At 43.7% G+C, this 13,297-nt stretch overlaps 1 protein-coding gene across 1 annotated transcript in view; it reads right to left on the reverse strand.

Moving 5' to 3' along the window:
* The window catches only part of GLG1 (golgi glycoprotein 1), an 89,993-nt gene that overhangs the window by 38,177 nt on the left and 38,519 nt on the right, over window positions 1-13,297 (reverse strand). The window contains exons 2-5 of the mRNA XM_032230327.1: window positions 12,937-12,969; window positions 11,353-11,439; window positions 2,335-2,550; window positions 967-1,170 (exon numbers count right to left, since the gene is read on the reverse strand). Of these exons, the coding sequence (XP_032086218.1) occupies window positions 967-1,170; window positions 2,335-2,550; window positions 11,353-11,439; window positions 12,937-12,969 (540 nt within the window). The remainder of the gene's footprint in view (window positions 1-966; window positions 1,171-2,334; window positions 2,551-11,352; window positions 11,440-12,936; window positions 12,970-13,297) is intronic.

Consider the following 13,297-nt stretch of genomic DNA (forward strand, 5'->3'; position numbering starts at 1 on the left):
CTACAGTTTGGAAATGCCGTGGAGGAATCTCGTCCTAAAACAGGCCATGTCAAAGACTTTGAGTCCAGGCAGTGCCAGTGTGCTGTCCCACTCCCACACACAAACTGTGGTTTAGTGGGTTCCCCTGGAACTCTCTTCACCAAAAACCCAGAACTGTCCCAATGAAGTCCAGCCATAAGCAGACCAATGCTAGTCCACAGAACAATGGCCGAGGAGTCCAAGGCACTTGAAAGTGTCCCAACCAAAATAAACAGGCAAAATTAAATCCAGAACACAAGAGGCAACTTCACGAGGCAAGAAAGGCCCAGAGTTCACAAGGCACGTTGTCAATCCAAAGCAAGGCAAGAATCACAACGACCGGAAAACACACAGCTAGGAAATGAACACATTGCTCCCAGCGTGGCTCCCATCTGTCTGCTGTGCCAAAAAGCCAGCTTCTGCTACAGCCTATCAAGAAGAACCTCGGCTACCTCCTTACAAGTAGTCGGGCTGACCTTCTCTGCTCCTGCCTTTTCTCTGCCCTGCGTGTTCTTGGATCAGGTGCAGAAGGTGGTTCATCTTTCTTAGGGGTCTCAAACTGGCAGCCCCTAGGCCGGATGCATCATGCGGAGGCCATGCCAACCCTGGCTCCGGAAAGGCATAAAATACCACAATACTTCACGTGATATCACAGGTTTGTCATCCGTGCTCGTCCTCAACCCTGACCGGCTGCGGCTGCATGCTTTCCCCACCCAAAGCCTCGGTGCTGTCCTGCTGCAGCTGTGCTTCAGCCAAATCCCTCTCGGACGGCTGCTTGGAGCCACTGACCAACTCCCCACCTGATGTGCCGGGAACGGGTTCAGCCTCCCCCAAGCTGACATCGGGAGAGATGCCTAGGCCAGTGTCTGGCCTAGTCAGCACAGCCAGCCAGATTGGCTGAAGAGGGGCATTTTGATTAAAGAAGAGGAAAGCTAAACAGGAACTTACAGTCTCACAAAAGTGCTCCCGATCATCTCGGCAAGCAAAATAGAGATGCCGGTCCAGATGGAAGTCATCCGAGGACAGCTCCGCCACTCGGAGAATCGCCTTCATGCAGGACTCCGAGACTTTGATGCGATGCTCGTTGTCCTCCGCCACTTTCACCAGTCCTTTCTCCAGGCAGGCCACCACTTCCCCTTGAGAATGGGCATCCTGCGTGCAGAGGAGGAAGTCATTCCACAGCAAGAAAAAATATATTCGGCTCAAATTTACGGGCAGTTCTTGACTTACGGCCATTCATTTAATCGCTGTTCAAAGTTAGGACAGCCCTGGGGAAAAAGGCAATTACAACAATCGCAAGGATCCCTGTGGTCACATGATCAAACTCTGGGTGCTTGGCAACTGGCATGTGTTTATGACTGCTGCAGGATCTTGGGATCATGTGATCATCTTCACTGAGGGCTTCTAACAAGTAAAATTAATGGGGGACACTGGTTTCACTTGATGATTATTTGATTCATTTAATGACTACAGTGATTTGCTTAGCAACATATGGTGGCAAGCAAAAGCATAAAATTGGAGGTAACTCATTTAATGACCATATTTTTAGCAATGAAAATTCTTGCCCCTACTGTGTGGTCACACATTAAGGACTACCTGTTTTCAAAATGCAAAATTGAACATCCCTAATCCCAAGGGGAATCTAAGGGCATCCTCAGCTAACTAACTGACTTGCCAAAAAACATGTCCAGATAATAACACAAATTCCATACAGAAATAAGAAATCTAGCCATGATTTTCCAAAGACGCTTTTTAAAGAGGTAACTGGACTGTCTGGTTTTTCTTCGAAGACATTTCGCTTCTCATCCAAGAAGCTTCTTCAGCTCTGACTGGATGGTAGGGAATGGAAGGATTTATATTCCTTGCAGGCAGCTGGTCATTTGCATCCGTGGTTGTTGAAGCCCTTGAAGGCTTATCTGTGTCCTCAGGGTCACCTGAGTGGTGCAAATGGTTCCTGTAGTCTGCAATTTTTTCCCCTCTGGAAATCCCTTCCTACTCCCACCCCATTTAAAGGCTGTTCATCCCAAATTGTATAGCTTAATCCTTCCATTTCTTACCATCCAGTCAGAGCTGAAGAAGCTTCTTGGATGAGAAATGAAACGTCTTCAAAGAAGTAACAAGGAAGTCCAATTACCTCCTGAAAAAGCACCTTTGGGACAACCATGCCCTGGATGACTGAGAATCTCCACAGACTTTTAGCCATTATCTTCCAACTGGTCTCTTCAAAGCAGGTTAGAGAACTTTCCTTTTTTAGAGAAATGATGCTCCTCCCCAAAATTAATAGCTATAGAATCAAAATATTTTCAAATAGATTACCTTTTCTCCCGGTCGAATACTGCCACACTTCAGGAAGTTAATATCAGACCTGCAGTGATCCATAAATCCACAGATCAGGCGGTAATCGCTGAAAATTATGGCTGTCATTTTGGTGATGTACTGGTGACACTGGTATTCCGTGATGTTTCCTCTGTGCTCCACCAAGCACGATACCAAATAACCTTTTCCGACCGGTTCATCAGCACACTCTTTGATCTGTTCAGAAAGAGCCACGAGAAAATGAATAATACCTTGCCCGGATCCTGTGGAGAATTTAGTTTGCCAAGTTCCTGTCTTTTAGTTTTCAATACAGAGTTAAAAACCCAGACTCCAATTTTCAGAGACAAAGGCTAGAACAGATATTAAGGCTTCAGCAGTCATGGATCCCCTACAACATGGTTCAGCAACCCCACGGCTCTGGAGTCGCATGTGGCTCTTTCATCCCTCTGCTGCGGCTCCCTGTCACTGGTCGGCTTCACCATTGATAGGACTTTTAGCTGCGACAGGTAGAGGAAAAAGGATGTCGTGCTAGGAGAAGACTCTATGACGGGGGAACCGGACTTCTGGTCAGCTCCAGAATTGAATGGGGGCCTTCCGGTTAGGACCTTTGTGGCTCTTTGAGTGTTTAAGATTGCTGACCATTGCCCTATAAGTATTCAGAGAATGAATTGTTAACGTGTCAGTCTGGTTGCTCATTCTGAGAAGCCACGATGAAGTTAGGGTGTCCAACCTTGGCAACTTTGTGGACCTCAACTCGGAGGATTCCCCAGCCAGAGATGCTGTCTGGGGAATTCTGGGAGATGAAGTCCACAAGTCTTAAAAGTTCCCAGGTTGGACACCCCTGCTCTACAGTGAGCAACCTCCGCAGGGAAGGTTTTGGAGTGATTGGTGGCTTTTACCACTACTGTCCATGAACTAAATCCAAGGGGAAGTATCACAGCTCTCCTCCAAGGCAGGAAAATAAGCACCAGAGCAGACCAGGAATCTTGAAGCCATTTAAACAAAGCGAGAGACTGAAAACAATTGCCTTGATGAGTAAAATCTTTGCAAAACAGTATTTGGAGGCCCAGAGCGCAGTGGAAAAGCTACTTCCTGCTACACAAATAACTTTTTATGGAAGCTTGAAAGCATCTTCAAATTCTACTCAAAAGAAACTCAAGGTAAGACCGCCTTACAGGTAGTCCTCAACTTACGACCTAGGCCTGGAAGCCATCTTTTGCATTGGGCCTTCAGACCTGCCACGTTTTCTACTGTGGGAAAATGGGAGGGGGGGATAGTATGGGGTAGGGGAGATATATAGTCAAAATAACATGCCTTTCTCCGAGAGTCAAGGACATCTTGCCCTGCACATGGAGTGGTGTGACTGGGAGGCATCTCCAGTTGGGAGGGTGCCTGGTTGGACCATGTGACGGACATGTGGGTGCTGGGCAGGGGCTTGGACTTTCTTTTGGGTGGGGAAAACCTGGAAGCTTTCAGATTCGGGTTCCCCCAGATGTGCCCATAGGACATCTCTAATAAAACAGGACTTTGAGGAAACTTAAGCCTCGGAGTCTTCTTTCCTTACAGGTGTTACTTGGAACCTTGTTAACCACCACAATTGGGACTGGCATTTCTGTCATAAGTCAATGTGGTCGTAAAGCGAGTCATCATGCGACCAGACCCCATTTTACAACTATTTACCACAGTCATTATTAAGTGAATCGCCATGCAAATCCAGTTTCCCCTGATGCTGTTTTGGGTCAAAAACTCTCTGGGAAAGTCACACATTTCAACCACATAACCACAGGACACGATCATTGGTTGTACATGGGAGCTGGCCGCCAAGCATCCTAATGGGGATGCGACCGCAGGGATGATGGCATGATGGTCGTCAGTGTAAGAACAAGACATAAATTATTTTTAAGGATGTCGCAAATTTGAATGGACATTAAATGAATGGTCATAAATCAAGGATTACCTGCTATCAAGGTGTAGGAGCTATATTCTGAGACCTGGGGACTTAACTATACAGAATGCAGATCACACTAGGCATTTTCTATCAACAAAGGTTTTAAAAAGAAAGTTTCAGATACCAGGCATAATCCCTGCCTATACACGTTGATGTTATTGAAGGGATCTCGTGGTATTTACCCATCAATCTCCCTGGAAGTAATAGAAGTTTAAAGCTAAGCTAACTGACCAAGTCAGGAACAAGAAATCCCCAACTACACTGAACAAGCCTAAGAGTAAATGGGAGTTACTAATAGAACCACTTAACCACAGAAGAATTATCTTAAATCACTTAACCACAAATGGATTACCTAGTGAATATTTAGAAATCACACCCTTAAAAGAACTGTAATGACGCATCACAAATGTCTGCAGTTGGAACACTTGTTTAAACAATGATAATTTTGATTCTCATCAAGTAAACCTTAGTCTAACAAAATCATTACATTCAACCGTTCTTTTTATGCTATAATTTTAAAAGAAATATTTTTTCTAATTATGCAGAACTGGGCAAGAAACCTGATCCACAATAACTTCCACACTTGTCGATAAAGAAAACTCATTATATCAGGGGTACCCAAACCCAGTCTGAGGACCAACACTGTCTGTGGCCTGCCACGCAAGCAATCAAGTCCCCATCTGCACAGGTGCAGGACCCAGGCAGTGCACGAAACCACAACCCTCCCCGGGTGGCAGAAAAAGCGTTTGCCATAGAACCGGTCCCTGGCACCCAAAATGTTGGGTCCACTGCATTATATAGTGAAGAGGTAGTGGCCTTTTTAAACAATCCTGCTTAAAATACAGCTTTTATCTGTTCGCATCAGGAAAAAAGAAGGATCTATTTTGTACTGGTGCCTTAGTTGCAAAGGTACCCACACACACAGTGAGCGTATACTTGGAAAAGAACAGGGGTTTTTCCCCCCAAAAAAATGAGTTGTTCCAAAAGAAATGCAGGGGCCAACTCAGATGGACTGCTGTGATTGCAGGAACTTCAATTAGGTGGAGTCATGTATTGAATGTCTGGAGTATTTTATAGCTGCAAGAAACACAAAAAGAACAAGCTATTTTCCCATCTTCCTACTAGACAATACAGAATAGATTCCCTGAAGGAAGAAATGTTTGGAGGGGAGGGGAGGGGGGGGGACCCCACCTATTGTCCTGAAAGCTGAACACCAAGTTCTCTCTTACAATTCTTCTTCAATAAAAAACTAGGTGTTTGACTTCTTGTGGCAGGGAAAATTAATCAAAGAAAACTATTGTGTGCAGTTGTGTGTTGCTAATCCGAGTGCATTTTAAAAGAATCATTCACTGGTGCTTCTGGCATTGACGCCTGTCTCGCCACTAGATGCAAAATGGCAGAAAGCATTACCCAACTAAAATCCACAATTGTCCTTTTTGTATTGAGAAGCTCAGAGTCAGTAAAGATTATTTGAGTAAAATCTCTCCTGGGGTATTTTATCTGATGACAAACAGCCTAAAAAGAACTCAAGGGCGAAGGCATGAAGACTCAACAAACAGTACAACCTTTGGTCAACTTAGCGGTCAGCTATTGGCATAGTTTTATGACTTAATGTTTAATTTATTGGGCCAAGCAAGAGAGAATTAGCTAACTATAATATAACAAATGATTACCAGAAGACTGGTAATTGGATGGGGTCGTTTTAGCCTTCAAAACTAACCCTTGACTCCAGGCAAGATCCAAATTAAAGATTTTGCAACAGGTGATATCCTCTTCCTTCAGCAGCTCCTGAGAACCTGGGGCACACTTAGAAACTTCACTTGTACTGTTCAGAGGATTGCAGTTTTGTGTGTAAGCTTCCGTTAAATCCTGATTTCCAGTTATTCAAACATTGAGTTGCAGGCGTGTGTGAAAGATGATACATCCTGGCTATGTCTCTGCCCAGGAGTTTTCATTATCATTCATTTAATAATAGCAATAGCATGTAGTCTTATATTCCACTTCGCAGTGCTTTACAGCCCTCTCTGAGCGGTTTATAGAGTCAGCTTATTGCCTGCAACAATCCGGCTCCTCATTTTACTGGCCTCGGAAGAATGGAAAGTTGAGTCAAACTTGAGCCAGTAAGCATCCAACTGCTGGCAGTTGGCAGAGTTTGCCTGCAATATTACATTCTAGCCACTGCGCCACCATGGCTCTGGAACAAGGGTGTCGAACAGGCTGGCTGGGGAATTCTGGGAGTTGAACTCCACAAGTCTTAAAGTCCCCACGTTTGGACACCCCTGCTCTAAGGAATCACCTGTTAAGTGTCATTGTTGGGAGACCTGGCACTTTTGGGGTGGTGGGAGTGTCCTCTCTTTTCTCTGCCATTGATGGAGATCATTTTCTGCTTCTCTCTAGTGGGGATTAGAGCCAGTCAGGATCGAACTGCTGGCAGTTGGCAGAGTTTGCCTACAATATTACATTCTAACCACTGCGCCACCATGGCTCTGGAAAAGGGGTGTCCAAACTTGGGAACTTTAAGACTTGTGGACTTCAACTCCCAGAATTCCCCAGCCCAGCCATGCTTCTGCTGAGGTGATTAAGACGTCTGGCCATGTTCTCTGGAATCCCTTCTGGTCTGTGGGCTATGATGAAGTAGAATGGCTGTTCCTGTGGTTTTCTGCAGCCATTTGGACTTGATTGTGGCTCTTTGATGGATTTGATGGGGTATTAGCAGTGTGATCTGGGAGAGCCAGTTCCTTCATTTGAGAAGGGGCCATGCCAACAGCCTTGTGTGCCATGCAGCTGGGCAAGCCCAAGGCTAGGAAAGCTACACAGATTTGAGTAAGGTCTCGTTTAATGACAGTCTGGAATAAACGTAAAAACTTGAAAGCTGTAAGGAGATTTTCCTACTTCCACGAGTTCATGAAGGTTACATTTCTTGAATGAACTCCAATGCTCCTTCTCAGCTTTCTTGCCACCTGGGCTAAACAAATGAGATAAGGTGTTGACTGATCCATCTTCTTGATGGTTTATGATTATTCTCTTCCAATCCTTTCCCAGCCTCCTTATAACCCTTGACAACTATCACCATGGAGGAAGAGTGCTGAGACTGTGGCTGCAGGAACCACTTGGAAGAAGCCTTTTAACTTGGGATTCAGAGATGGGCGAGGCATGAAAACAGTCACTCTTGTGAATGTCTTCTGCAGAGACCTGGGTGGGAAGAGCCTGCCCTCTTGATCATCCTATAGCCATGATGGCGAACCTATGTCGGAAGTGGTATGCAGAACCATCTCTCCAGGCACGCCAGCCATCACCCATTGCTCTTCTGGGTTCAGGTGGTCTTCGGGCACGTGGGAGCACCAGAAATTGGAAGAGCAGCTCCCTGGCACGCATGCACATGATGGGAAGCTGATCTTCCAGTTTCCGGCGCTCCCCCTCACACACACACACATTCCCACTTAAGCACTCGGTGCTGAAAAGGTGTGCCAACACTGTTCTACAGCCTTTAATACCCCATTTTGTGATCTGGTTCAGGAGAGGGGAGAAACCTCAGGGCGTGGGGCCGGTGGGGCCAGGGGCAGTAGGTGCTTCTGAGGGCAAGGCTCCCAGGCGATCAGGTGTGTGATCAGTGTGAAAGTGTGATCAGGTAAGAAGCTAGCTGCATGCAGATGAACAGGAAGGCACAAAGAAGGTCTCAGTGCACTGCGGGTGAAAAGTCCAAGACAAGGAAAAAGGAATGGAGCTATAGGTAGTCCTGGACTTACGACCATAATTGGGCTCAAAATTTGTGTTGCTGAGGAATTAGTTAAATGAGATTTGCCCCATTTTATGACTTTTCTTGCCATGTTTGTTAAGTGAATCACTGCAGTTGTTAAATTAGAAACTCGGTTGTTAAGTGAATTCAATTCAAGATCACGTGAAGTATTAATACCACTTTATAATGCCTTGGTAAGGCCAAACTTGGAATCCTGCATTCAGTTTTGGTCACCACGATGTAGAAAAGATATGGGGACTCTGGAAAGAGTGCATAGAAGAGCAACAAAGAGGATGAGGGGACTGGAGGCTAAAACATATGAAGAACAGTTGCAGGAACAGGGTATGTCTAGTTTAATGAAAAGAAGGACTAGGGGAGACATGATAGCAGTCTTCCAATATCTCAGGAATTGCCACAAAGAAGAGGGAGTCAAACTATTCTCCAAGGCACCTGAGGGCAGAACAAGAAGCAATGGGTGGAAACTAATCAAGGAGAGAAGCAACTTAAAACTGAGGAGAAACTTCCTGACAGTTAGAACAATTAATCAGTGGAACAGCTTGCCTCCAGAAGTTGTGAATGCCCCAACACTGGAAGTCTTTAAGATGTTGGATAGCCATTTGTCTGAAATGGTATAGGGTTTCCTGCCTAGGCAGGGGGTTGGAGTAGAAGACCTCCAAGGTCCCTTCCCCCTCTGCTATTTTATATCTTGAATCCAGCTTCCCCATCGACTTTGCTTGTCAGAACGTGGCAAAAGATGGCCATGTGACCCCAGGACGTTTCTACGGTCACAAATGTGAGTGAGTTGTCAGGCCATCTGAATGTATATCACATGACTGTGGGGATGCTGCAATGGTCATAAGTCTGAAGTCGTAAGTCATAAGTCAATTTTTCAGTATAATTGTAACTTTGAATGGTCACTAAGTGAACTGTTGTAAGTCGAGGACTACCTGTACCGGGAAGGAGATTGTGAGATGTGTGTTTGCTGAAAGCTGAAGGAGGGATATAAATGAAGTTGAACAACTGCAGTGATTCACTTAACAAATGGGGCAAGAAAAGTCGTAAAACGGACTGTCGTTTCTGTTCCCCTAAGAATTGAGTCTTTTATCAGCAATATTTATCATTTTTCCCCCTGGGGAAGCCTGGAATACGTTTCTTCCAGCTGCAGGAATGCTGGGTTGTGTCTCTTTTTTAGAAACTATTGATGAATAGTTTGTGGGTGTTCTGCATATTTTCTTCTAACGTGTTTCCCCGAAAATAAGACATGGTCTTATTTTCTTTTCACCCCCGAAATAAGTGTTTGGCCTTATTTTTGGGGAGGTCTCATTATTTTTGAGGTGCAGGAGGCGGTGAGTGTGGTCACCTCATGGCTGCTTCTGTGTGGCAATATTTTTGGGGAGGGCTTATTTGGGGGGGATGGCTTATTTTAGCGCATGCGCTCAAAAGTCCGATTGGGCTTATTATCTGGTGAGGTCTTATTTTGGGGAAAACAGGGTAAGGCAGAGTGTCAAACTGGTGGCCCATGGGACTGTGTAGTCACATTGCAGGCCATGCCCACCCCAGCTCCGTGAATGGGAAAAATGTGAAACCTCACATGACGGCAATATAACATAGCAAGTTTGACGCCCGTGTTCTAGGGGGAGGCTATGAAAATGATCGTTCCATTCCAGAGGGGTTTCATTGGAGTAGCTTCATTCACTACTACCTTAGTGTCATTTAAACAGCAGAAACAGGTATGCTTATCATCTTCATCTTAAGAAACCCTCCCAGCAATTTCATGCAGATGCTAAAAGATGGAGCCATGGATATTCATGGATAAATGATACACATTTTAACCACTTTTTTTGAAACCAGGGCTTGAGAGAGGAAGGAAAACACTGGGGCAGCTTTCTTCAACTTCCCTGCAATCGTAACACCTATATTGGGTGCCAAACTCAGAAAGACTCCTCATACCTCCCAGATTCCATCAAACTATGATCAGTGGGCATCACATAGTTCTGAATAATCCAAGCAATTAGTAGCTTTGCACTGATTCCACGTCCCCTTTCAGAGAAATACCCTACTTTTCCCAGCGGACTATTCAAGGTGGTTGCAATTCCAAAATTAAAAACAAAATCAAACTCAGCACAGAATTCCTGTGTTGTCGGTGGCACAGCACCAGATGCACCCAGTTATCCACTCAAGCACCATGCCAAAGAAGGGCAGTTTGTAAACAGTACCAGCTGGAAAACCTGGTATGGTAACATGGAGATATTTTTAAAAACATGATCTCACAACTGCCTTCTCTGAGGTAGCCAGTACATTTTTTTAGCAAGCCCTCATTATCTCCAACACTTAAATAAACATTATCAATCCAGATAAGGACAAAGAGAGAGAGGTGCCGCCTGCAGGCAGAATACTAATGTTCCATGAAGAGATTGCAGCTCTTTCCCTCTTCCTTGCAGCTTGCATTCATGTCTGTTAAGGAAAATCTTTGTAATTCTTTGGATCTACAACAATTTGCCATGGCCCACTCCACACATGACAACTCACCAGAGGATAAGAGTTACACTAATATTAAATGAATAAAATCATTAAAGAAGGATGCCAAAAGAGGAACAAAATGAAATGAGAATGACAAAAAATAAAATATTTTTTAAATTACTTCAAAGAATCAAATTGAATTGTTGAATTGTTCTGGCAAGTTGTCTCCTGGTGAATCAGCTGAGGCGAGTTGGCCACCATGAACTGACTGTGGCAAGTTATCCTATTCTGTCAGATTCTGAAGCTCCAGGACCACCTATACTGGTCCTGGTTTTGGAAAACATTGTGCTAGTTAAACTGGGCACTGGATACTACCCCATGACCATCTTCAGGCTGCAACTGGAACTAATCCCAGGGAAACTATAGTACATCTTAAAAGCAGAGCTTCTTAATTTTGACTCCTCCTAAGATGATAAAAGAATTATGCAACTCCTACTCCCCCCCATCCCAAATGCATAAAATTAATTGCATTCACTGCGCATACGGTTGGACCAGAAATAAATGCACCATATTTAACGAAGAGGATCCTGAATTGCAGATTGAGAAAGAGGCTTGAAGTCCCCATTACTTTGTAATGCATTGCTCTCACATTTTTGATAACTAGCAAAAAAACATAGACTAAATCTGCAATGGAAGTTAGTGGTTTTTTAAAAAAACATGTTTCAAATTCTATTTAAAAAAAGAAACAAAATCAATTCAGAAGATATTTACACTTTTTGGAAGAATAACTCAACGTTTTCATCTTTTACTCTGTTTTTCAGAAAAAGGTAGTCAGTTTCCAGGCTCTGCTCACCCCGCTAAGAAATCAAATTACCTCTGATATAGTGGATTTGCAAACTTCTCTAGCCACCGATTCAAATTTTGGATCTGTAGTCAGGTTCAATTTGTAGTTCCACAGCAGCTAAAGGGAAAACAAGAAACAAAAGACAAAACTTAGCTTTTAAAAATGCTGCTTTGGGATATTTTTTTTAAAGGAATAGCTCAATCTAATCTAACATAAATCTGACAACATTTTTCCTGTGATATCAGGACTTCAATTTAGATTAATTTATTGAACACATTTATGTAGCTGCCAACTCTGGGCAACTCCCAAAATGTATAAAACAACATTTTCTACACATCAGATTAATCTTTGCTTCCTGGTTTTTAAGAATAAGGCAACATGTAGATCAGATTTTTTTTTTCTTGAAGTTTACACTGTATATAATTTATGAAATTTATACTTTATCTCTACATGACTCACCAGTATGTGAATGGTTTTTAAACCTGGCAACATGTTTAAGACATGTAGATTTCAATCCCAGATTTTTTCTGCCCACCAAATTAGCCGGGATCTCTGGGAGGTCCACACATCTTAAAGTAGCCAAAGTCACATTGGTGTATATGTATTTCTATTCCTTATGTGTTGATATGTTTTCTTTAATAGGTTTTACTATTATAAGCCACTGAGTAATTGCTGCAGGCAAGTAAATGACAATTAACATAGAGAATTTTGTGCCCCTAAATGCAGATGATAAAATAGAGGCAAGGAGGGGTACCAGACATGTGAATGTACTCATTAAAACTCACACCAATGCAGCTAGAGAGAGAATGGTTCTCCTTTCCCGTGCTCCAAAAAGCTCAGTACTCTGTGATGAGAACTGTTACTCTATCCTCTTGTGACGTTATTTTCAGCACAATGCAGCCTTCTCTTGCCTTTGAAAGGTGTGTGTGTGTGTGTGTGCGCGCACGCGCGCACGCGCACCTGTTTTGCTTTAGTTTTATACCCTAGGAAGCCGGGTGCAGTGTAAATGCAGTGCCAGTCCCCCACCCACCTTATTTTCTTTGAAGCTCATTGAAATCGCCAGTGGAATAATCAAGATGGCATTCAATTGGAACAATGCTGGAACTGCACTTTGTATATGCACCTTGTTAGGGAGCTGTGTGTTGTTGTTGTTTTACATGAACCTCTTCCAAAAGGCATCCAGCATAGAGCAGCACAGACCAGAGGTGAACCGGTTGCAAACTGGAGCACGAGATTAGGGCAGCAAAAGGAGAAATGGCTAAACAATGAGCTGACTGAACAGAAATTGTTTCAGAGCACAAACTGAGTGCTTAAATTCGGGGAAGTTTATTCGGTTGCATTCCTCTCAGTAGCTTAAAGGAAAATGATTGATGAGTTGTACGCATAGGAAAGTTTTGCCTTTCGAGCACAATGCCTTTCCAACAAGCATTTCCCGACAAACACAATTCTGACTGGCCTACAGAGGCAGCCATAGAAAAGTAAAGAAAGCTGAGCCTTTTCCATTTGGTTGAGTTAGTCAGGATCCCACCAACTTCCCCTTTTGTCAAAACAAATGTGCTCAGTGCTCTTGAAACAATATGTGCCAAACCTTTTTTTTTCAAAAAGCACACTTACGTGGTTGCAGTCAGAAGAGATCTCGTTATCCGGCTAGAAATAGAAAACAAAACAAAATGGTATTAATTCAGAGGTCAGGATACCCTGCTTTCCTTCCCCACAAATCAGCCAATGTCATTGTCTCAAAATAATGTGCGTGATCAGACTAACCTGACAAATCGTTCTGCCAAAGCCAGCAGCCCGTAGATTAAATACCAGTTTATCTTTTCTAATCAATGGCTACCACCAAGGAATTAGTTTCAACTCAAAGGCATCAAACTAAGTTTCTTTTCCGAATGTTCCATTTAGCTTGCTTTTCCACAAGTCTTATTTCATAAAGCAATCTACTTTAGACAAGCTGGCGCTCTACGCAATAAAGGCC

Source organism: Thamnophis elegans, chromosome 14 (genome assembly GCF_009769535.1).
Source record: "Thamnophis elegans isolate rThaEle1 chromosome 14, rThaEle1.pri, whole genome shotgun sequence".
NCBI classification, from domain to species: domain Eukaryota; kingdom Metazoa; phylum Chordata; class Lepidosauria; order Squamata; family Colubridae; genus Thamnophis; species Thamnophis elegans.